Source organism: Chrysemys picta, chromosome 8, assembly GCF_011386835.1.
Source record: "Chrysemys picta bellii isolate R12L10 chromosome 8, ASM1138683v2, whole genome shotgun sequence".
Taxonomy (NCBI): domain Eukaryota; kingdom Metazoa; phylum Chordata; order Testudines; family Emydidae; genus Chrysemys; species Chrysemys picta.
This window is the reverse complement of record NC_088798.1, coordinates 17,622,594-17,648,634: the sequence shown is the minus strand read 5'-3', so window position 1 is coordinate 17,648,634 and position 26,041 is coordinate 17,622,594. Positions and strand designations below refer to the sequence as shown.

General features: G+C 39.9%; 1 protein-coding gene across 13 annotated transcripts in view; it reads left to right on the top strand.

Moving 5' to 3' along the window:
* ITGB3BP (integrin subunit beta 3 binding protein) overlaps positions 1-26,041 on the top strand; it is a 51,158-nt gene that overhangs the window by 5,127 nt on the left and 19,990 nt on the right. For 7 of the 13 annotated variants that reach the window (XR_010589627.1, XR_010589626.1, XR_010589625.1 and 4 more), the window contains exons 2-7: positions 703-745; positions 6,165-6,303; positions 22,509-22,553; positions 23,382-23,401; positions 25,513-25,579; positions 25,687-25,762. Coding sequence is in view for 3 of the 13 variants with exons in the window: in XM_065553971.1 (XP_065410043.1) it covers positions 703-745; positions 6,165-6,303; positions 22,509-22,553; positions 23,382-23,401; positions 25,513-25,579; positions 25,687-25,762 (390 nt within the window). In the remaining 10 variants the exon portion in view is untranslated. Of the gene's footprint in view, positions 1-702; positions 746-6,164; positions 6,304-22,508; positions 22,554-23,381; positions 23,402-25,495; positions 25,580-25,686; positions 25,763-26,041 lie in introns of all 13 variants that reach the window. The other 6 variants (XR_010589633.1, XR_010589632.1, XR_002888791.3 and 3 more) reach the window with 2 other exon arrangements.

Genomic DNA, 26,041 nt, shown 5'->3' with positions numbered 1-26,041 from the left:
ATAAGAATTATAAATATTCAGCTTTCCTTTTCTAGTGTTGTCATTAACAGCTGGGCATCCAGTTCAGCAGAGCAAATTTTGCAGAGAGAGTTTGGCATGTTCCTGAATCAGTATAGTGAAGAAGACTAGAAAATAGTTTCTTATGGTTTGGGGACTTGTAAAGACATAGAGCATCTGTTCCCCAGTTAAGTCATAGTCTGGCAGCATTGAATCATGTTAAGAGCTAAAATGATGGGAAGAACTACCTTTTTCACCTTGCTGTATCCATGTTTAAATACTTAATACATTATTTCTACTAATGGCAAAATAATTATAACATCTACCCAGAAGGTATGTAAGTTGGAGAGTGCACTTGTGTATAGTTATTTTAATTATTGGCGTTTTGTTTGAAAGAGACTAATACCTGTTTTTTAATATATAATCTTGGTTTGAACTGATAAATAGTGAAGTGGGTGTTTTTTAGTACAAACACTTGTGTTCCAGCTTCCAAAAAAACAACCTTTTTGTCCCATGTTCTTTGAATTAGTTAATAAATTTGCTGTATCTGAAATTACTTTCCCTAAAGTAGCATTTAATGAATAAAAGATTTAATGCATTTATAATTAGGAAAATATAATTCTTTTAAGACCACATATAATGGATCTTATTATTAGACATTTTGTATTTGAAGGAGTGTAAAACTTGTCTGTCTTTCTCTTGCAGAGTTAAGAGAGCACTGAAGTTGGAGACCCTTGCAAAAGAAAACGTAAGTACTGTATTCAGTTTTGTGATTGAAATTATATGGAATTTACATAAATACACAGCATTTCATTAGGGTTATGTTATAGTAGATTGGCTGACAGTCTACAAAAGTCTCACTAAGGAGAAGAAGTGATTACTAAAAATCTTTGGCATGAAATTATTGTTTTTTGTATACATTTCCTGTCAATAAGTGAAGTATTTATCTGCATGAAGAAATTGGCTATAACTGGAGAAATAGGCATATTTTTGGTTACCTTCACTACTTGTCCAAGAGCTGAATGAATTAGGAACCTTGTTGAAAGCATTTATTAGAAATTAGCTCCATAATTGTGGAAGCAAATGTTCTGCCATCTAATTGTACATGTAACAATATGGAATTATGATAATGCTATAATCTTCATATTATAAGCTGCAAAATTGAAATGAAAACATTAAGAGCATTTTTATGTCAAGGATATAATTACATCCCTCAGCTAATCTGGCATAATGAAACAATAAAATACTAACGCTGCAATAAATTTCACCACAGTTATCACAATAAAAATAAAATTGTACTGTTGCTATTATTTTTTGTAAATGCAGCCATTGTATATTCCCAGTGCCAGCATGTCATGACATATGTCGGTTTATTATCTACCCGTACCAACAGTGGGTGTTGCTGCAAACACTAACACGGAGGAGTTCATGAGGATGGTAGCCTTAAAGGGAAGGAAAATTAGTGGAAAAGTATATTAGAAAAAATAGCTGGTCAGTAAATGAGCCTCCGGTAAATCTCCACATGGCTATGTCATTTTAGAGAGATTTGTTTATATGTGATACCTATTTAGAAGTCTCACTGGTATTTAGCAAAATAGAAACTTGCAATTTTAAAAATTTGCTGGATACTTTTTTATTTAAATAAAGGTGGCAAAATACCGCAGTGGCACTAAAAAAAATCATTAGCAATTTAATTAGCAGTTTAGTGTACCATTACCCAACTTGTTCTGCGCAGAATGCAGCTGTGACTGTAATTTTGCATCTGTTTCTTGGGTCGGAGTAGCATTTTTGTGGTTGAGTGGTCCAGCCTGAAATTAAACACAGTTTTTTTTCTACCCTAAAGCTGTTATTTTTCTGAGATGGGAACAAAAGTGTTTTAACAGAGAAGAATTGCATTTCAGACTAGACTCTCCTTTTGCAGCAAAATGACTATAATAAAAGCCCTTGTTTACATCAGCTTTTCAGAATATGATGGGTTAAAATATTCACTTGAAGTCGTTTCTATATTGGGGGGCTATCAAGTGGAATGTGACTATAAAATAAAGTTTTTATTTATATGGCACCTTTCCTCTTGCACCGATTGCATCCCCATCCCATACTGCTGCTTCTCCTTTGTCTCCTGGGGCCATCTCCATGGCCACAAAATGCCAAACATCTCCCAATATGCCCTCACCTGATGTGACCTCTGCTTCTGTATATAAAAAGTCAGGAATGAGTGGTTAAAACTGTGTAATATTGATATGACATCATAAGGATTTGCCCAGCTGAAGAGAAACTCTGATTGCCACAGAGGTATTACGCTGATTGCCACAGAGGTTGTGTGCTACAGTAACTCTCTTCCCAGGTAGATGCTCAAAGGAGGCTTCCTTCATGTCCAGAAATATGGTGGCTGCAACGTCAGGCATTCAAGGTTAAACAGAGAGGGCCCCTTGAGGCTTCAGTGGGATGCACAGGATCTCCATATTGCAAAACAGAGTGGATGTAGGTTAGATGCCTAATGTACCATTGATAGTGTTTTGTAACTAACATTTCTCTGAAAAACTGTCTTTACTGGCAGTAATGGGCTCAGTTCATCTTAATGTGGCAAAAGGTTAGCAGTAGGGGAGCCCAAGGTTTCCTACTAGGACGGGGGGGGGAGGTTAAAATATTAATAAACTGGAAATAAAGGATGCAAATATGATATAAAATTATTAAATCTGCAGATGATACAAAATTATTTAGGCTACTCAAAACAATGGAGAAGATTGAGTAATTCAGAGGTATATAGGAAAGCTAGATGAATGAGCACCAAATCAAAATTCAGTGTTAATATATACAAGATAATGCAAACTGGAAGAATGAATTAGATCAACTCATAAAAATTGCTGTATCATAAACTAACAGTAACTGCTCAGAAAAAAACCCTGTGTATCACTGTGGGTAGTTCAGTGAAAACTTCAGCTCAGTCTGCAAAGGCGGCCAAAAAAAAAAAAAAGGCAAACAAAATGTTAGAATGCATAAGGACTGAGATAGAAACCACTACGTAAAATATGAGGCTATTCTATAAAACAATGTTCCATCATCTGAAATTATGTCCATTTCTAGTCACCCTGTTAAAAAAGGAATTGCAGAAAGAGAAGGGGTCCATATCCAGATAGTGAAAATGATGAGTGGCATGGAAAGGCTTTCGTATAAAGATAGATTAAAAGATTGGGACTGTTTAATTTAAGAAGATGAAGAAGAGGGGGCAGGATAGAATGTTATTGGGAAGGTAAATTGAGCGTTCTTATTTATCCTTTCCTATAAAACAAGAACAAGAGGACAGTCAATGAAATTGAAAAGCGGCATATTTAAAACTGAAAAGGATTTTTTTTTCATACCCTGCACATAATTAACCTGTGGAACTCATAACCTCACCAACAGCTGCGGGCAAAGAACTTAGAAATAAATAAATAAATAGACATTAATATGAATAATGAGAATATTCATAAAAAGCTACACAGAGGAAAATATAGGGACATAAACCTGTATGTGTCTGTCATAAACCAACCACTGATTGCCTGGAGTTAGGAAGAAACTTTTCCTATGGGCAGGTTGCTACATCATTGACCATTAGACATTTTGATACACACCCATCCTCCTTTTTTTCATGGTTATTGTCTCTGTAGACTTGTGACAACAAGGATGCTCCCCATAAGAAAGTATCCTTGTCTGAAAAACATTTAGAATCATGTAAATAAATAAATATTAACTAGTTGATAGTACACGTTATTCTACCCACTGCTGAAATGTAGCCGCTTCTCTAAAAATATGGGGGAGGCAGGGAACAGCAAAAGTATCTTAAAGCCACCTTTGTGCCCTCCTGATCTTGGGCTACTTGAGGGCTGAAGAGACCCCATACATAACTTAGACTTAGTACTTTCTCCTTAGACTTTTGTGTGGCAGCCCTGCACCCAAAACAACCGTCCTGCTCCCAGCCTTGCCCCGGTACAGCTCCTATGCCAGTGCATGCAAGACGTTCCTGCACTGTGGAATTCTCCCTTGGCTGGGTCATGGGCTTTCAGGGTATGTCTACACTGCAGCTGGGAGCGAGACTCACAGCCCTGGTACAGATAATCAAGTTGAAATCAGCTAGAACACTACATAAAGTATCATAGGATCTTTAATGAGCACAAATGGGGAGAACTGTGATTTTACATTTTATCTATGGTGTCAAAACTGTGTAATATTCATATAGCCCTGTAATTATTTTTTCTATCATTAATGTATGGTGCTTAACTGAAGAGATTATAAACACGATTAGTAAAGTTGCTGTAAACTAATGTGTGAAATTGAAGAAATGTTCTGAGTAATACACAGAAAAAACACAGATTATAGATATTGAGTTTTGTGGCGTACAGTACATTGTAGTGACAGGAGAGAAGCCTGCTTCCTATTTGTGAGCTGTTTTTATGTTTGTGAAAGTGTGGATTAACAAAGTTAACTTTCTAAACGAAATGTAACAATTAAAACAACAAAAATGACAAAAAGTACCTTTAGTTTTTATTCTGCTTTTCTGCGAAGGTTTCTTTCTGAAAGCTCTTGTTTCCAAGGAGAGGAAAAAGTTGTAAAATACCTACATGTGGTATTTTTAATGGCTTAAAAATTGAATATGAGAAACTTTTTCAGTAAAATATCTATGGGGGAAAAAATGGCCTTAGCCAAAATGTCCCTTTCTCTTCACTGTTCCAGCACCTGTTGTACACAAGTCCATTTCCATCTTTTATGCCAGCAATGTGTATAGTAGAGATATCTTGCCTGGTGACTTGAGGTCCTTTGGTATGAAAGCTGCTAGATAGAAGGGAAATATTATGCAAATCTTGAAGCTGGGCCTTCCAGTTGGTTCAGTGTTTCATTCTTATGGCCCCTTGTTCAATTACTGGGTCAGCTGGTAACTTATTTTACTTTGAAGTTGTCAATATATGATTGTGTGTTGACTGTTACACATGTTGCTTAATACTTAAAATTCAGTCAGAGATAAAAACTGGTGGTCGCTGTACCATTTGAAAGTGTGTAGGGGCTTTATATCCCCCCTAAGGATACAAGGGTGAAATCCTGGCTTCAGTGAAGTGGGAGGCTTTCTTTTTAGTGCTGTTGGAGTTTGATGGTGTCTTTGTGTGTTTCCTTTTTGACCTAGTCCTTACTGATATTACTTGAAGCTGCTAATTCTTCCTTAGTAAGATGTAAATCATCATCCGAACTTAGGTCCTTGATGTACAGGCAGATTCCTAATTTCTTGTGTAGCGGTAATGCAGTGTAGCTCAATTTTTTCAGGGTTACGGTTTAACATCTGATCCAGGAAGCAAAATGTATACAGTAGAACCTCCATTCCCAAGCTGTTTGTAACTCTGAGATTCTACTGTACCAAGGACTTCCAGTCAATGTGTTTTCTTCTAACACTTGCAAAAATATTGACCACTAGTTTGGTACACAACTCCCTTTAGGTTAGTAATCACATGACTTTAAACTAGAGACTTAATTTTGGTTTTAATTGACCTCTGCTGTCTTAACACTGATTTTTCTTGTGTTTTTAGAAAATTAAACACTTGATAAAAACGGTTAAAAATAAGCTAAATCTTTAGTGGAACAAAAAGTCTAAAAATTCTGACCATGATTTTTAACCATAACGAATCCTGGTGAGAAAGGAAAGTACATGCCATAGTAACATCAAATTAACTTATTTTTCCCAATAGAATTAACTTTTAGACTACCTGCTCAAAAGAGCACTTGGCACTCAGTTTAGGCAACTATATCTCTAGGTACCTTGCAAGTTGGACTTGTGTATGAAAGCTGAGAGGTTGACATCTAACAGCTTAATTTGCATGTTTAAGTGCTGTCTCCGTGTACATTTGGGGATGTTCGTAAACGGGGACACTGAAAATTGGGAATCTTTGAAAATACGGTTACAACTTGGTCTATACTGCTTGATTAAACATTAGCAAATTGGGCCATTTTAAGACACTGTATGCTGACTGGTTCTGGGAGCAATGTGTAGTCCGCCTTAACAGGAAGTGTGGAGGCTGTAATTGTGAAGCACTGAGAACGGAAATTGAAGGGAGGGATTGGAATTGTCAGGGTTACATAAGGGGTATGGAAGGACCTCCCTATGAACCAACATTTATTTATTCTTTTTTTTTAACTTTGTTTAGCCACATGAAGCAACACCTTTGAAGACCAGAAAGAAAAATTTAAGCTCATATTCACCAACAACAGGAACATGCCAAATCAGTGCATTTTCATCTCCCACAAGTCATAATGTACAAAAGCTCGGAAATGGTCTATCAAATGGTTAGTTGAACATTCTCTTTTACTTATTGCAAAAAATTTCTTGTTATTGGTTAAATCAGGGTCTTGATTTAGTAATTTATGTCTCATCTGGTATGTCTGATTTCTTTTTTCTCTTAAGGAGTTTTGAATTTTATGGTGAAATCCAACATTTTTAGTGCTCTTATCATATAAATGTAAGCTTTTGAGGTAATTATGATGACCGTCCTGTAGAAGGCTTTTCTTTTCTTTGTTCAATATAGAACCACTAGCATGTGTGAGGGGAACTCCATTCCTTCCTGGAATTAAACCAACTTTTGCCAACAATGAAATTTTGCCCATCCTCTCTCTCCAACTCCCAGTTTTCATTTAAAGTGACAGTGTGTACTACTTTTCTGAATTAAAGGGAACATATATTTTGGAGTTGCTGCATATTACCTGAGAATGTTATAAAAGAAATCATGTTTTAATAATTTGGAAGGCAGTGTAATCTAGTGGTTAGAATAGAGGAGCTATATTCCCAGTTCTACCACTGAGCGTGAGCAAGTCATTTAACCTTTTCTATATGTCAGTTTAACTGTCAGTAAAATGGGTGTAGTACGTGCTTCTCTTGTGGGGGTTTTGAGTCTTTATGAATATTTGAAAGGTGCTTTGGTATCCTCTGATCAAAGATGATATAGAAGTCAGGGTGGATTTGAAGTCAGGAAGACTCGATTTAATCATGGATTTCTACATAAAAGTGCATTCTTGTTAGTTGTTATAACCTTAATACATATTCTTCACAACTCAGAGATAGATGAGACCTAAACTGGGTCTCTTTTACGGCCTGCTGCCATTATAGGTTTTCCCTTCTAGTGAGAGAATGGTATGGTAGATCTCAAATCAATGAAGGCTACCCTCAGAAAGACCTCAAGACTTCTGGAATATGCTGCTCAAACAGTTTCACTTTTGTTTCTACTGCCTGTCCTTCCCTTCTCACATTTATCTCCAGACTTCTTCTCCTTGTCCAGATCTATTCCGCCCCCAACAATCTTCTATTCATTGAACTTTTTTGAAACTTTGCACTTTTAGATAGAGGTAAGGGATTGACTCTGTCTACACAAATTTGCAGAGAGACAATAGGGTTGAGGTCTGTTATTTCTCACCTCTATATATTATTTATTTATTTAAAAACATTTTTGCTGTTAACAAACATGTTATCTCTGGAGACACAAATCCACAGTTTGAGAACTGCAAAACTAAGCATTTCTGATGGTATCTTCTAGACTGAGCACTGAATCCCATTGGGTAGATAGAAAGATTAATCTAAATAATCTATACAGAAGCCCCTGGAACCCCATAAGATTGGGTCCCTAATCCATGAACTATTGGAACTCATTTACAAAACTTTTCTTAAACATTACATGAATATATTGTCTCATACTCTAGAATTAGAATTTGTAATCCCTATTCCATGATGAGATATCTTTGAGCTATAATGTATCTTAATTAATACTATTTTTAGATAGGTTTTTTCCTCAAAAAACATTTTATCAAAAAATCCGATTTAAATCAAAACAAATCTGATTTTTTTTGTTTAAAAAAAATCATTGATTTTTATCCACCCTGATAGTTAATTAACTCTACTCCTGTGCTTTCTTTCATGTATCTGCTGGCTAGGTAAGTGGTGTAGGGTTTTGGTTTTGTGGAATATTGGTCCACCTTTTGTGGAGAGTACGGGCTGTATAGTTTGGATGGCCTCCACCTTAGGGGACTGGCAGACTAGAGTATTCAGAAGAGTGTTAAACTAATAACAAAAGGGAAGGGTAAAAAAGAGAGAAGATGTGAGCACTCAGCAAAAAATTGAGATGCTCAGAACGAAATCAAGAAGCCTTAGGACATGAAGAGAAGAAATTCTTGAATTACCCAGGCTCCTAGCATTGCTCTTAGCATAGGCAACAACAAGAGGACCTGGAATTGCTCATTTACTATCATAAATTTGATCTAGTTGGTATTTCTGAAACCTGGTGGGATTATTTGCATGAATGGAAAGTTAAAATCAATTATTATCACCCATTTAGGAAGGATCAAGTAGGGAAAAGGGGAAGGGGAGTGGCACTGTATGTCCGAAATGACATTACCTGATTCTGAGTCACTGATAACTCGCAAGAAAATGATCTTGACTGCTTATGGATCAATTCCCTAACAGATCATGTACAAGATGGGGTATTAGTTGATGTCTGCTGCCAACTATCCGATCACACTAGGGAATAGGATGATCACTTCCTTATGCACTTATCTATAGTGTATAGGGGAAAAAACTGTGTGATCATAGGGGACTTGAATTTGAGTGACATATTTTGGAAGTCTCATGCTGCAATTACTAAAACATCCTTGGAATTTCTAAACATTATAGATTTTTCTTAACTCTAAAAGTGTTGCGGCCAACATGGGGGAATTCTTTATTAGATCTTGTTAGTTTGACGGAAACTGATCGCAGAACTAAAACTTAATGATAGCTTAGGTACGAGTGATCATGACTTGATAACATTTAAGATGTGCATGCAGAATACAATCCAGACTGGTAATTTCTATACTTGGTGCTTTAATAGGACCAATTTCACAAAGCTGAAAACAATTATGAGCCTGGTCAGCTAGGAGAGAGGATTTAATCAGAAAAAATTTGTATGATACTTGGGAATCATTTCAGAACACCCTATTCGATGCCTAAAAAGCCACAATCCCACAATGGAGGAAGAAGGCTGTGCTGGTTTAAAAAAACAACCTGGTTTAGAGCGGAAGTGAAGACAGTTGTAAAATATAAAACAACAAATTGAAGAAAGGGAAAGTTGATAGTAATGAATATAAATCAGAAGTTAGTAATTGTAGAAAATTGCTAAGGAAAGGAAAGGGATACAAGGAAAAACTTATGGCGAGCAGAGTTAAGGACAATAAGGAGTTTTTAAAATACACCTCTACCCCGATATAACGCTGTCCTTGGGAGCCAAAAAATTTTACTGTGTTATAGGTGAAACCGCGTTATATAGAACTTTCTTTGATCCGCCGGAGCACACAGCCCTGCCCTTCCCCCCCGAGCGCTGCATTACCGCGTTATATCCGAATTCGTGTTATATCGGTTCGTGTTATATCGGGGTAGAGGTGTATATTAGAAACAAACAGAATGGCATTGGTCCATTATTAGATGCAAATGGTAGAATTAACAATAATAATGCAGAAAAGGCAGAAGTTTTCAATCAATATTTCTGTTCTGTATTTGTAGTCTCATCATATGGTGATATAATACTCTTACCATTCCACTAGTATCTCTGGAGGATGTTAAACAGAAGATACTAAAGTTAGACATTTTTAAATCAGCAGGTCCCGATAACATGCATCCAAGAGTTTTAAAAGAGCTGGCTGAGGAGCTCACTGGACCATTAATGTTGATTTTCAACAAGTCTTCGAGCACTGAGGAAGTTCCAAAAGACTGGAAAAAAGCTAATGTTGTGCCAGTTTTTAAAAAGGATAAACAGAATGACCTGCATAATTATAGGCCTGTCAGCCTGACGTTGATTTGAGGAAGATAATGGAGCAGCTGATATGAGACTTGATTAAGAAAAAATTAAAGGAGATTAATGTAATTTATGCAAATCAACATGGGTTTATGGAAAAATAGTTCCTGTCAAACTAACTAGATATCTTCTTTTGATGAGATTACAAGTTTGGTCGATAAAGGTAATACTGTTGATATAATATACTTAGACCTCTGTAAGGCGTTTGACTTGATACCATGCGACATTTTGATTCAAAAACTAGAATGATATAAAATTAATATGGCACACACTAAATGGATTAAAAACTGGCAAACTGATAGGTCTCAAAATGTAATTGTAAATGGGGGGTCATCAAGTGGATGTGTTTCCAGTGTGGTCCTGCAGGGATCGGTTCTTGGCCCTATGCTATTTATCGTCGTTAAAAGAAAATCATCACGGATAAAGTTTGCAGATGACACAAAATTGGGAGAGTGGTAAATAATGAAGAGGACAGGTCACTTATTCAGAGCGATCTGGATCACCCGGTAAACTGGACAAAAGCAAACTATATGCGTTTTAACACTGCTAAAAGTAAATGTATACATCTAAGAGCAAAGAATGTAGACCATCCTTACAAGATGGGAGATGCTATTCTGGGGAGCAGTGACTCAAAAAAGATTTGGCCGTTGTGGTGGATAATCAGCTGAACATGAGTTCCCAGCGTGATGCTGTGGCCAAAAAAGCTAATGTGATCCTGGGATGAATAAACAGGAATCTCGAGGAGAAGAAGAGAGATTATTTTACCTCAGTATCTGATACTGGTTTGGCATGATTTGTTCTTGGTAAATCCATGCTGGTTGCTAGTGATTACCCCTTCATCCTCCAGGTATTCACAAACTGAATCTTTTATACACTAGTCTAGTAGCTTCCCAGGTATCGAAGTCAGGCTGACTGGTCTATAGTTCCCCAGCTCCTCCTTTTTCCCCTTTTTTAAAAGATGGAGACTACATTAGCCCTTCAGTCTTCCGGGACCTCTCCTCTCATCCATGAGTTTGCAAATATTATTGTCAGTAGCTCAGAAATTTCTTCAGCTAATTCCTTCAGTACCCTTAGGTGAATAACATCTAACTTTGCTGATTTGAATTCATTCAGATTGATCAGAAGATCTGACGAATTCTCTACTTATCCTGATCTCCATCTCTTCCTCTTTATTGTCTATGGTAACTTCGCTAGTCGTCCGATCACGTTCTTTTTGGCAGAAGACTGAAGCAAAGTGGGCATTAAGCAGCTCTGCCTTCCTATCATCTTCTGTTACCAGCTCACCTTCTCTGTTGAGCAGTGGACCCACACCATCCTTGATCTTTCTTTTTTGTCTGACATATTTGAAGAACCCCTTCTTGTTGTTTTGACAGTGAGGGCAATTAGCCATTACAAGGGTCCTGATAGATTCATAGAATCTACCAGGGTTAGCAGAGACTACAAGGGTCATCTAGTCTAACCCTCCCTGGGTTCTCCATCACTGACAATTGTTAAATCAAGATTGGATGTTTTTCTTAAAGATCTGCTCTAGGGATTATTTGAGGAAGTTCTATGGCCTGTGCTATACAGGAAGTCAGACTAGATGATCACAATGGTCCCTTCTATTAATGTTTGTCATTGTTTCCATAGTCATATTAATTAACTGTGTTTTAAATATGCTAATACAGTACCCAAAGATCATTAGCTATCAGAACAATTGTCTTTACTTTGTATTTTGAGTATGTAAGTATTACCAGTTAGCCCTAGAAGATATAGCCATTCATTTCCAAGATCCTTGTAGAGTTAAAAACTCTTGTAGTATATTTTCAGAAGGCCAATCTCTTTTTTTGTGGTTACAAGTCTTCTTACTAGTTCCTCTAAATGTTTTTGGTAGCAAATCAGACAGAAGCACAATTACTCTATTTCGACCAAGTTTATTTCCCTTTATGTGCTGCCATTAGTATGGAGAAGTGTTTGAGTCCTCCTCACCAAAATATCAGGCAGGCAGAAGCCAGTCCAGTTGCTTGGTTTTTGTGTCTAGGTGTTCCTCTCAGCTTGCTGCTGGGCATCCCCAGTTGTCCTCCTGTCTTAACGGAAGCAGCTAAAGCTGGTGTCTTTGTGATGAAGTACCATCTTTCTTTAAAGCCTCAGTGGAACTCCACAACAACATGGAACAGGAAATTAAAGAAAACGTCCTCCCAGAAAAAGCCAGAGGAGGGCGAAAAAATATTCTTTTTGCAGCCTTCATCAGCTGAATCCCTCCTACCCATCATGCCCTCCCACTCCTCACAAGCTTGTGCTGAATTCAGGTCTAAGCAATGGCAGGAGCAGCTCCTAACTGGGTGGCCATGCTCTGGCTTTCTCCACTCAGTGGTAGTGGCTCAAGAACTGGAAGGGTGATAACCCTCCCATCCCTATTTTCATACCCACGGGTTCTCCACACTCTACCCATCAGTCTGGCATTGATCCAAAGACCTTCCTGAAAATAACTGTGAGCAGCATGAGTCAGGAAGCCTTTATTATCCTCCCTATATTCAACAGAGGAGCAGGTGGAGTGCTTAATTCCTTCCGCTCAATGAGTGAATTCATCTCTCCGTTGGCTGTGCAGGTCTCACAATATGAGGGTCTACTTCAGGACCCCTCTACCTCTACAAAACTACAAATGCCATCTGCAGATTGGGGGTGTGGAGCCCAGTATTCATCAGTCTGTACAAGGAACACTGTCCGCCTGGGAATAAAAGCTCCACATTCACATGTACTGAATTGTCGTGCTTGAAGCAAAGTGTCTGTGCCAGAGCCCTCTCTTTGTGGGAGAGTGATCTCATTACTGGGAGGTCTTCAACAAAGCAGTGCCAGGTTTACAATGGCGCCAGTGGCTCCATGGAGCCGGGCCCATCCTCAGAAGAGGCCCTGGCCTGCTCCGCTTGCACTGCACCCTGAGACCCCTCTGGCTCCCCCTGCCCACCACTTGCTTCTCTCAGCCTGCCCACCAGCTGGCCAAGGGCTCCTCTCTGCCCCCTAGCCCCAACCCCCTTGCTCCTCTCTGCCCCCTGGCAGGACCCCAGTGCACCTCTGGCTCCAGGCCTGTGGGGCCCCGCCAGTCTCCCTGGAGCTGAGCAGCCTGGGACTGGTGCAGAAGCCTGGCCAGTCTCAGCCAGGTGGCGAGGGAGGCAGTGTAGGGGGCTTGGCTGAGCCCCTCCAGGCAAGTGCGTCTTGAAGGAGCCTGGCTGATTGCACTGCTCCTGAAGGGACAGAGCGATTCCCGGCCCCAGGACCAGCCCTGGTCGCGCTGCTGGCTCAGCCCAGCAGACACAGTCACCTCCCAGCAGGGCCGGTGAGTGTGGCCGGGAGGCAGGACCTGGGGAAGTGGGTCTGTGGGGAGTCTGGGGAGGGGTGCTGGGTTGTGAGGGGGCAGGGAAGATGTGTGTGTTGGGGCAATAGGGAGTGGGGGGTTCTGTGTGGGGTGCTGGGCAGTTGTGGTGGGGCTGTGGGCAGGAGGGTGCTGGGCGCTGTGCCTGGGGGAGGTCTGGGAGGACACTGGGCATAGTGGGTCCGGGGGGGGTTCTGGTCTTAGGGAGTCGAGGGGGGGGTGTTGTGGGGGGGCTCTGTGGCGTGGCATGGGCCTGTTCCCTGAGGGGAAGGGACATGTTGGCATCACAGGGCCACTGTGCATCTGGCAACTGCCTGTTTGTAAATAGTGTCCTCACACTGGACTGGGTGGAGCGGGGCCGCCCCTGCCATGCCATGCCCCTAGCTGGCCCCTTGCTCTGGGGACTGACTTCTACACCATGCTCCATTGCCTCAGAGGGGGCCCACAAATATGTTTGGCAGCAGGCCCACAAAAAGTTAATCTGGCCCTGCCTCCATTAGCTGACTACTTCATGTGGAGATGCAGCTCCCTAGTTTCAGATACAGAGAGCCAATACCTAGACCCCCAGGCCACAGGATAACTTGTCCATGTCCTAGGAAAGGGATGTAGCTTATGCCTTCATTCCCCACCCTTGACATGGTGGGTTTTGAACAGGGCCGGCTCTAGCAGCAAAAAAAAAAGCGCCGCCCCCCCCCAACCCCCCCCAGCCGAGCGCCGCGCCGCCCCCCCCCGCCAAGCGCCGCCGGAACCCCCCCCCCCCAGAGCGCCGCCCACCGCCGCGCGCCGGAGCCCACGCCGAGCGCCGCCGGAACAGCCCCCCCGAGTGCCGAGCCCCACGACGCGCTCCCCCCCCCCCCCGCCGCCGAGCGCTGCGCCGCCGGAGCCCGCCCCCTGCCAAGCGCCGCCGGAACCCCCCTCCAGCGCCGTGCCCGCGCTGCACCCCCCACCGAGCACCGCGCGCCGGAACCCCCCCCACCGCCAAGCCCCGCGCTGCGCCGCGCCGCCGGAGCCCGCCCCCACCGGAACCCCCTTCCAGCGCCGCGCCGCCCCCTCGCCGAGCCCCGTGCAACTGGAGCCCGCCCCCCCAGCGCCGCGCCGCCGGAGCGCCTCCCCCCCGCGGAATGCCGCGCCGCGCTCCCCCCTGCCGCCCCTTACCAGGTGCCGCCCCAAGCATGTGCTTGGGTGCCTGGTGCCTGGAGCCGGCCCTGGTTTTGAAGAAAACAAAAAGGGATCAGTACCTTTCATAGCTTGAGTGGCCAAGGTGGGCCTATTTCACAGACCTCTAGCTGTCCTGAGGTCTAGGCCTCCACTTACTAGAACTAAAGGCTGCTGACATTAGGAGCCCTGCCCTTCACCTTGACCTTTATCCGCCTTAACTTCATGAACATTCCCTCCTGTCAAAACTAAGTCAGGGACCTCATCATCTCAATTCCTGAAAAGATACTTCTCTGCTTATTATGGGGTCCCACAAAATCTCCATTATCCCTTCCATTCTGCAGTTCTTCCAGAATTCCTTTGAAAAATATCTGCTAGCCCTGTAAAATACAGGTCACTCTCGCAGGGGTTTATAGGAGGTTTCCCTGTGGAGTTCTACTCCATTGTAACCCAGTTGGTTCCTCAAAGCAGTTACCTTGTCCCTTTGTTAACTACTTGATTCTCCTTGAAACCTAAAACTATTGCTAAATGCTGTCTGCTTGGACCCTTTTGAAGCCACCCTCACTATTCTTCTCTTTCTCTTCCCTATGGTGGAAAGTAGCCTTTCTAGTGGCCAGCACTTGGCCCAGAGAGTTGGGGCCTTGGTTTGTAATTTCCATGTTAGAGCTAAGTGGAAATCTTTTCTCATCCCGTGAAAGTTTTTTTTGAGATTTCGAAAATGTTTCTCATTCCCATTCATCAGGATGAAACTGAGACCTTCTGAAATTTCACCAAAAAAATGAAGCACAGACACCCCCCCCCCCGAATCGCCAGTAGCCCAGGTGGTAGACCCAGGTTCAAGCTACTGCTTCAAATCAAGCAAAGGATGTCCCACAGCCCGGATGAGTACCCTAACCACCGGCCTATTGGCAATTCTAGTGTGGGTCTCTCTCTCTCTCTCTCTCTCTCTTTTTTGAGACCAGAAATCCCATCCTGGACCTGAGAAATTTTGTATGTTTTAGCTGATATGTAAAAGGAGACGTAACTAACTTTTTCTGCATTCATATAGCTACAAAATGGTGTCAAATACTGACTGCTGCATTCCATCCTTTCAACCGACTGCTTCTCTTTCTCCCTAGACATTTTACATTTATTTTAAATGTTTTAGGATTTTACTAGGCCTTTGATTGGCAAGTTTTCAGAAGGGTCCTTCCAAAGCAGCTCTTGGGAGATCTACTCACCCCAACCGGCTCTGTCTGGTGTACTTTACCCACATCCTTCTGTCAGTTTCTTCCTTCTTGCCACTTTATGGCGAAGCTAGATTGGGCTTGACTAGTTACTCCTTCTCTCCCTGAATGTGGTCATTGCTAGTCAGATTCGTTTGTCTATAATGGCAGTAGTCATTTCATGGAAAAGCAGATTTCTCATACCTTGGTAATTGTTTTCCATGATGTGGCAGTCCTGGTATGTACACCAACCTAGTCAGGAATCAGGCTCGGGCAAAATGACTAGATAATCAGGGTAGTGTATACCAGGTGTAGGCAACCTATGGCACGTGTGCCAAAGGCGGCACGCGAGCTGATTTTCAGTGGCACTCAGACTGCCCGGGTCCTGGTCACTGGTCTGGGGGGCTCTGCATTTTAATTTAATTTTAAATGAAGCTTCTTAAACATTTTTAAAATCTTATTTACTTTACATACAACAATAGTTTAGTTATATATTATAGACTTATAGAAAGAGACCTTCTAAAAACGTTAAAATGTATTACTGGCACGTGAAACCTTAAATTAGAGTGAATAAATGAAGACTCGGCACACCACTTCTGAAAGGCTGCCGACCCCGGGTGTATATTAACCATAATTGTGCTCCAGTTTTGGTGTTCTTAACATGGGAAACTTACCTGCACCCTGGGAGGAAAAGGAAATGGGATAGAAATTCTGTGTCCTAGTGGTTACATCTTGATAGACTGATAGATGAGGAGGACTCATCTGTTTCCAGTGTTGCTATGTCTTAGAAAGCAACGAACAAAGAGGAATTTGTTCTTGTGAGCACAGAAATGCAGTTGCAGATTTTGTGGGTGCCTGCAGATAATGAAGCTGTGCCTCAGCCTTGTTGAATATATACCCCAGAAGGTTAATACATTAATTTTATACCTGATGTTAGCATTATATGCAGCTTTAGAATCTTTCAAAAATTCAACAGACTGGGGCTTTTAAAATACGCAATATTATTGACTAGCCCATTGTGTATGCATTTACGTTTTTGAACAGCTCTTTCATTTGGATGTCGACAAATACTTTCATCAATTCATACATAAATGTGTCTGTATGTACTGCACGTGTTAAACAATTTTCTGCAGAGCTGCACAACTCTAGGTGTGCATTATATACCCTTTTTTTATAAAAAGGAAAAAATGCCTTGAGGACTAAAATGCTTGTGTATTGAGATGTCAATGGGAAAGGTGAGCCTGTACTGTATTTCCATACTGAAATTAAATATGGACATAAGGGAACATTCTTTTGGCTCATAAAAAGACTGATCACATGTTCACAGCTGACATTTAGATGGATAATTATTCAGTAATGGAGCACTAACTACCTTTTTCTACATTCATATAGCTACAAAATGGTGGCAAAGACTGACTGCTGCATCACATCCTTTCAACAGACTGCTTCTCTCTCTCCCTAAAGACATTTTAAATTTTATTTTAAATGTTTTAGGATTTTACTAAGTAATGTAAGAATACAACAATAGAGAATTGTATTACAAAATGTATTTTATTAGCTTTAAAGACTTTCCTATTTACACCGTACAAAGTACAAGAAGTTCTATATATAAATGCTGTCTATTTGAGAACACAGTAAATATTGTTTTTCCTTTGATTAAGAGTGACTGAGTAAAGCCCTCAAGAAGTCTAAATGCCTAGAGCATGGTACAGTTGGTTAAAAGTATACTGTATTTTTCAGAATCTAAACACCCTGATGTAAGTACACATTTATGATGTCAAGAATTCATCGTTGCAATGCTCTGGTGGGCTCCCTGATAACTTACATGTGCATTGGCAGACTACCTTGAAGTGCATGGCCCATTTATTACATTCTAAATAAATGATATGATCCCTTCTTCAGTTCCTCTTCCTTAATGGCTAGTATATTTTTAAGATTCATTTTTAAATTAATTAACTAATTTTCAAATACACTTAAGGTTCAGCTCTTCTACGTCACTGGTCCAGTGGTAATTTCAGTCTCATAACTGATGGCCAATTTGCTACAAGTACTTAAATTTAAATTTTAAATAACTTGGGGATAGGGCCCTCAGCTATTGTAGTGGAACAACTTAAACTTTTATAGCACTTTGTCATGCTGAGGAATCTCAAAACGCTTTACAAAATATTAAAATTAAAACTTAATCCATCCTACAGAGCTAATACTTACATGCAATAATTTAAAAGCCAGTGAAAAGAAGTGAAAGTACTTAACATTTAGACTGAATCAAGGGGAAGGTGGGGCCATTTCTAATGTCAAAAAGGTGATATATAATAGCTAAGGGTGAAATCCACCCCAGTGCAGTGGGCCTGCACTGGTACCTATGCACCTCTTAAACCCCACATTAAGGGCCCACAGCTTGCTGTAAGCCCTCTGCCCTAGAATGTATTCCACCTTACAGAGGCAGTGAGACACTGTAATATATTTTGGGAATGAAGGTGTGTATGTTGAGGTAGGGGTAGGTATTTTAAGAACTAAGTGAAAATGCTTCTTTATGAAATTGTTTTGGTAAAAATAATACTGATTTTTAGTATTTTTGGAAATAGAAGAACTAGGCATTGTATTTGATCGGGTCTGTTGACCTGTAAGTGCTGTGGAGACAAAAATTGACTGACATATTACAGGTGCTTCTAAGGCATCCACTGACATAACCAAGTTTAAAAAAACCCGCTATCCTATATTGGAGAACAGTACTATGCATCATCTCCTCTTAATGAATGGCCATTGTGGAGAAACTAAATGAATTCTTTGCATTGGTCTTCACTGTTGAGGATGTGAGGGAGATTCCCAAACCTGAACCATTCTTTTTGGGTGACAGATCTGAGGAACTGTCCCAAATTGAGGTGTCATTAGAGGAGGTTTTGGAACAAATTGATAAACTAAACAGTAATAAGTCTCCAGGACCTGATGGTATTCACCCAAGAGTTCTGAAGGAACTCAAATGTGAAATTGCAGGACTACTAACTGTTATCTGTAACCTATCATTTAAATCAGCTTCTGTACCAAATGACTGGGGGATAGCTAATGTGATACCAATTTTTAAAAAAGGCTCCAGAGGTGACCCTGGCAACTACAGGCCAGTAAACCTCACTTTAGTACCAGGCAAATTGGTTGAAACTATCGTAAAGAACAAAATTGTCAGACACATAGATGAACATAATTTTTTGGGAAATAGTCAGTAGTCCTTAAAAGGAAATCATGCCTCACCAATCTACTAGAATTCTTTGAGGGGGTCAACAAGCATGCGGACAAAGGAGATCCAGTGGATATAGTGTATTTAGATTTTCAGAAAGCTTTTGACAAGGTCCCTCACCAAGGCTCTTAAGCAAAATAAGCAGTCATGGGATAAGAGGGAAGGTTCTCTCATGGATTGGTACTGGTTAAAAGATAGGAAACAAAGGGTAGGAATAAATGGTCAGTTTTCAGAATGGAGAGAGGTAAATAGTAGTGTCCCCCAGGGGTCTGTACTGGGCCCAGTCCTATTTAACATATTCATAAATGATCTGGAAAAAGGGATAAACAGTGAGGTGGCAAAATTTGCAGATGATACAAAACTACTCAAGATAGTTAAGTCCCAGGCAGATTGCGAAGAGCTACAAAAGGATCTCACAAAACTGCGTGACTAGGCAACAAAATGGCAGATGAAATTTAATGTTGATAAATGCAAAGTAATGCACATTGGAAAACATAATCCTAACTATACATATACAATGATAGGTCTAAATTACCTGTTACCACTCAAGAAAGAGATCTTGGAGTCATTGTGGATAGTTCTCTGAAATCATCCACTCAATGTGCAGCGGCAGTCAAAAAAAGCGAACAGAATGTTGAGAATCATCAAGAAAGGGATAGCTAATAAGACAGAAAATATCATATTGCTGCTATATAAATCCATGGTACGTCCACACTTTGAATACTGCATGCAGATGTGATCGCCCCATCTCAAAAAGATATATTGGAATTGGAAAACATTCAGAAAAGGGCAACAAAAATGATTAGGGATATAGAACGGCTTCCGTATGAGGAAAGATTAATAAGACTGGGACTTTTCAGCTTGGAAAAGAGGTGACTAAGGGGGGAATATGATAGACGTCTATAAAATCTTATTTACTTTTTCTATACCACTCATGAAAGTGTTATTTACTCCTTCTCATAATACACGAACAAGGGGCCACCAAATGAAATTAATAGGTAGCAGATTTAAAACAAACACAAGAAAGTATTTTTTCACGCAACGCACTGTCAGCCTCTGGAACTCCTTGCCAGAGGGTGTTGTGAAGGCCAATACTATAATGGAGTTCAAACGGAAGCTACATAGATTCATGGAAGATAGGGCCATCAATGGCTATTAGCCAGGATGGGCAGGAATGGTGTCCCTTGCTTCTGTTTGCCAGAAGCTGGGATTGGGTGACAGGGCATGGATCACTTGATGATAACCTGTCTGTTCATTCCCTTTGGGGCACCTGCCATTGGCCACTGTCAGAGGACAGGATACTGGGCTTGATGGACCTTTGGTCTGACCCAATATGGCCGTTCTTATGTTCTTAATGGCAGATCCAAGGGATAATTTAATCATGACTGCTTATTTTGCTTAATTCCAACTGATTTGGAAAAGAAAGTCCAATAATTAGGAGAGAGCCTAAACAAGGAGAACTCTTACATTGCACCCAAAAGTGACAAGGATTGGCTTTGATGGATATGTGTTGGGAGCAAATTCCAGAGCCAAGCGTTCACAGTTGAGAAGGCACTAGTCTGTACTGTGCCTTCAAGTTCAGCCTTTGGGACAGACCACTGAAGTATTCCACTAGTCTGCAAGTATAGTAATGGGACACAGAGGGAGAGTTGGTCTCTGATTGTAGCTGAAATTTAAGCTATTGTGATGTGTAACTTAGAAGCTGCCTGTGTAGGCTGTATGGAGCAGAGTACCACTATCATGAGTTACAACTCATGATAGTTGGCTCGCTGCCAGAAGGCTTTAACTCTGAGGGGTTTATATATATATATATTTATAATTTCTCTGGTATAATCTGTAGTCTCCTGAATGGACTTGTTATATTCAACAAGAAAAAACTCTTTGCTCTTGGGCCACAAATCACTATAGACTTATTATCCTCCCTTTCCCTCCCCTACCCCCCCGAAAAAAAGAAAAAAAAAAAGGCAGTCAAATAGAAAAAGAGAAGAGAGGATTTGAGTCTGTAAATAGAAGCTCTGAATTTGTACATGAAGCAAAACCTATTGAAGTCATATGGATTTTTCCGGAACTTAAATCTAGCTTAAATTTTCTTATATTTTTATTAGGGCTGTCGACTAATTGCAGTTAACTCACGCGATTAACTCAAAAAAATTAAACATGAATAAAAAAATTAATCATGATTAATCGCAGTTTTAATCGCACTGATAAACAATAAAATACCATTTGAAATTTATTAAATATTTTGGATGTTTTTCTATAGTTTCATATATATTATATTCTGCATGGTAATTGAAATCAAAGTGTATATTATTTTTTATTATAAATATTTGAACTGTAAATAATATAGAATTTGTCAATTCAGCTCATACAAGTACTGTAGTGCAATCTCTTTGTCGTGAAAGTGCAACTTACAAATGTAGATTTTTTTCATTACGTAACTGCACTCAAAAATAAAACAATGTAAAACTTCAGAGTCTACAAGTCCACTCAGTCCTACTTCTTGTTCAGCCAATTGCTAAGATAAACAAGTTTCTTACATTTACAGGAGATAATGCTGCCCTCTTCTTATTTACAATGTCACCAGAAAGTGAGAACAGGCATTTGGATGGCACTTTTGTAGCCGACATTGCAAGGTATTTACGTGCCAGATATGCTAAACATTTGTATGTACCATCATGCTTCGGCCACCATTCCAGAGGACATGCTTCCATGCCGATGACGCTCATTTAAAAAAATAACGTGTTAATTAAATTTGTGACTGAACTCCCTGGGGGAGAATTGTATGTCCCCTGCTCTGTGTTTTACCCGCATTCTGCCATATATTTTATGTTATAGCAGTCTCGGAGGATGATCCAGCAAAAGTTGTTCATTATGAGAACACTTTCACTGCAGATTTGACAAAACGCAAAGAAGGTACCAATGTGAGATTTCTAAAGATAGCTACAGCACTCGACCCAAGGTTTAAGAATCTGAAGAGCCTTCCAAAATCTGGAGGGACGAGGTGTGGAGCATGCTTTCAGAAGTCTTAAAAGAGCAACACTCCGATGTGGAAACTACAGAACCCGAACCACCAAAAAAGAAAATCAACCTTGAGCTGGTGGCATCTGACTCAGATAATGAAAATGAACATGCATTGGTCCGCACTGCTTTGGATTGTTATTGAGCAGAACCCGTCATCAGCATGTACGCATGTCCCCTGGAATGGTGGATGAAGCATGAACGGATATATGAACCTTTAGCACATCTGGCACGTAAATATCTTACGACATTGGCTACAACAGTGCCATGAGAATGCCTGTTCTCACTTTCAGGTGACATAGACAAGAAGATGGCAGAATTATCTCCTGCAAATGTAAAAAAAAAACCTTGTTTGTCTGAGTGATTGGCTGAAAAAAAAGTATTTTTGAATGCAGTTCTTTTTGTGTGCATAATTCTACATTTATAAGATCAACTTTCATGATAAAGAGATTGCACTACAGTACATGTATTAGGTGAATTGAAAAATCCTATTTTTTGTTCTTTTGTACAGTGCAAATACTTGTAATCAAAAATAAATATAAAGGGAGCACTATACACTTCGTATTCTGTGTTGTAATTGAAATCAATATATTTGAAAAATCCAAAAATATTTAAATAGAATACCATTTATTATTGTTTTACAGTGCAATTAATCGCAATTAATTTTTTTAATCGCTTGACAGTCCTAATTTTTATGGCTTTTTCTTCTTCTCTTTCAGATCCTTCCTTAAAACTTGATCCTTCCACTTATTCTTCTATCACTAGTATCCTTTCCAGGGCTGTCTGCTGCCACTCTCACACTTATCCTTTTATAATCTGTGTTGTATCAATCTGGCTTACATGATAAGATCCTTTGAGCAGGGCCTTTTTTCTTGCACATATGTAAAATGCTATGTACTTCTAAGGCACTATGTAAATAACAAAACTAAATCTCTGAACTAAAAGTTAATTTTGTGGTTCATAGTGATGATAGTCACTAATATGGTTGAAGATATGATAAAAAACTAGATATCACTTTTTATCCTTTTGTAAATGTGCTTTAAGCCATATTTATATTTTAAATAATGTATTCACTGTCTGAGCAGTCAGGTCAGCTGACATAACAACGTGAATGGAGGGGAAGAGAGATCTCTGTTGCCATTTAGTACAATTTTTCTATTGGAGCACCATCCCCCCCCCGTCATCTGTCAGAGGACAATCAGAAGCAAAGACATTATTTTTTCTGGATAGAATTTCATTTTTGTGGGGACTCTGACTCAAAGACAACACTGTATTGGGTCTGGTTGTTTGAGAGCTTTCTGGCTTTGAGAACTTTTGATCCTCATGCAATTATTTCTTTGTTATGAAAGCATCATGGTGGGTTTCTATAAAATCTTCAGAATAAATCATTGGTGAGGGGGAGAGAATAATCATACAGCTCCTCGCTTGCTGTGCACCTGAAGTGCATGGAAGTGAAATGTAAACACAGTAAAGATGGACTGTATATTTTGCCATCCCTGTAATAAAATCTCACGGGAAATATCTTCATACACTGATTCCTGGGGCTCAGGCGCTCTGGTCAAGTGAAAAATTTCCTTAGAAATCCAATATAGAAATTGATATATGGTGTAAGGTGTGTACCTAATTTTGTTCAAATGTAACTTTTTTCCTAAAGTGGTATTGGTAGAGATATTGTGAATATACACTGAAAGGAACTTTACATATAATATTTGATTAAAGTTGGCTTTTTGTCCTTTACTATAAGTATACTGTATGTTTCTTGATATTTATATATGGCTATTGGAATAGCTCCAGCAGATACGAATCAAGAAGCAGTAGATTTAGTTTAGTATTACAATAGCTTTCTAAATTCTTGTCCATTTGATTATTCAGTTGAAAAACTTTTTTTCAGTTAAATTGATCTGAATACACACCAATCTAAAGCTCGTGATCTATAATGGCTCAGCTGGCATCACTGTAGGCCATACAGATTTCTTACCCAAAAGGCAGTTTCTTTTCTTTGCACCACATTTGAATTCAAGTTTAATTAGCAAAGCCATAGCAGTGGAGTTTTGTGGTGATTCCCTCCCTCATCCCATTTTCTGACAGAAACATGCAAATATTCTAACAATATGTACATGGAAATACAGAAATATGACTTGTTCACACCCTGTCATATGACAGGCACTTGGCTAGAATACTGTAATATCAATGTACTATGTCAGAGCATTTGAAAAGAAGTTGCATTGTCTCCTTTTAGTTGCATACAAGATGGGGTTCAGGGTACAGGCCTATGCTTTCTGCTTGTTAAAGGAGGTGGAGATTTTACTTCTCAGTAATAGCAGTGCTTTATGGGTAAAGATTTTTCTCTGACATGCCGCATTTTGAAAAATATTCTTAAACAAGATGTTCAACAGTTTTTGATCTTCTAATTTCTGACAGAATCATACCAAAATCCAGTCACTGATACTGTAGTTCCAAATTGTCTACATCTAAAAGCTACAGAAGCCACCGAGGCTTAAATTAAAAAAAAAAAGTTTGTGTGTTTGTTCATGGGACAGTCATCCTTGTTTCATAAGCAAGCTGTTTTTAAGAGATTCCGCTGTAGTGAGGATGCATGCTAACACCTCTTTTTTCCCCATAGACTCATAGACTCATAGACTTTAAGGTCAGAAGGGACCATTATGATCATCTAGTCTGACCTCCCGCATGATGCAGGACACAAAAGCTGACCCACCCACTCCTGTAATAATTCTCTCCCTTGACTCAGCTGTTGAAGTCCCCAAATCATGATTTAAAGACTTCAAGTCGCAGAGAATCCTCCAGCAAGCGACCCCTGCCCAGCAAGCGACCAACTTCTGTTGATGAGAGAGACACGCTTTGGCACTTACACAGAGCTCTTCTTCACCTACCATCACCACATTGGGAAATGTCATGCCTGGGAGAGCCAGGCTTTGCACTCATTTATTTTTTCTTCCAGGCATTGAAAATTACTGCATGGGAAAGAGGGGATTTACAGGTCATTACAGGAAAGACATTCTCAATGTATGGATATCCAACACCCAGCTCTGTGTAAGCTCCAAAGCTTATCTCTCTCACCAACAGAAGTTGGCCCAATAAACGATATTACCTCACCCACCTTATCTCTATGTTACACAAGAGCAATTCTAAATGTTTTGCTATTTTCTTTCATCAAAGAGAAAGACACTTTTTTCTTGCCATGGTTCCTGTCAGGGTAGCTTTGATTTGATACCAGGTTAAGGCTAATGGTGGGTGAAGCAGAGGATGTTCAGTTGTATTATCTGGATAAGCTTCTAAAAGTTCAGAAGTTTATTCAGAGTTATGTGAACTTCCGGCCAATCAGCAGATAAGGCAGTGCCAATGGAGGAGGACTGATTATCATCACCATAGCACCAAAAAGCCCAGTCATGGACTAGTCCCCCATTGTGCTAGATGCTATACAAACACAGAAAAAAAAGATGGCCCCTGTCACAAGGAGCTTACAATCTAAGTACAAGACAAGAGACAACAGATGGATAATAGATAGATGGGAGAGCACAAGGAAACAATGAGACAGTATTGGTCAGCATGATAGGTAGTAGTCTCTGCACACCAGCCTCCTAATCCTTGTCAAGTTTTTGGTAGTCACCATGGCAAAGGAGAGTTTTGAAGAGGATTTTGAAGGTGGTTGATGAGGTGGCTTTAAGATTCAGGATTTAATTTATAGAGATTTTTTTCCAAAAGGGTTTCAGTAAAGCCCAGGACACAACGTTATTAAGGAAAATTGAGAACCAAGGAACAAGGCTCACAGGTACTATAGTAATAATAGATAGATCCCTACTGCTTCAAACTATATACAATACACCTGTTTCATTTTTATCTGTATTTTTGTTTCTTTCTTTAATATGGACTACTTAGGAGACCGAGATGAGCTGAATTACTCAGAAATGAGTTTATCCAGAAGAGGGCAATCTCAAACAGAAGAGTATGATAAGTAAGTGTACCAGTCTGTGGTGATAAAATGTCATCATTTTCAGTGATGAGGGAAGTGACTATTTCCTTAGAGAAATAAAATTTAGAATGATTGTTCTTTTATACTTGAGATTGTACAGGGTGGGATTTTCCAAAGCAGATAAGGGAATTGGACACCCAGCTCTGATTTTTCCATGGGATTTGGTAACCTAACTTCCGTACCCATTATTAGACATCCCACCCATAATGGCAGTATTGTAATTAAGGTACACAAAGGAATGTGTTTTGTTTTTCCAAACTG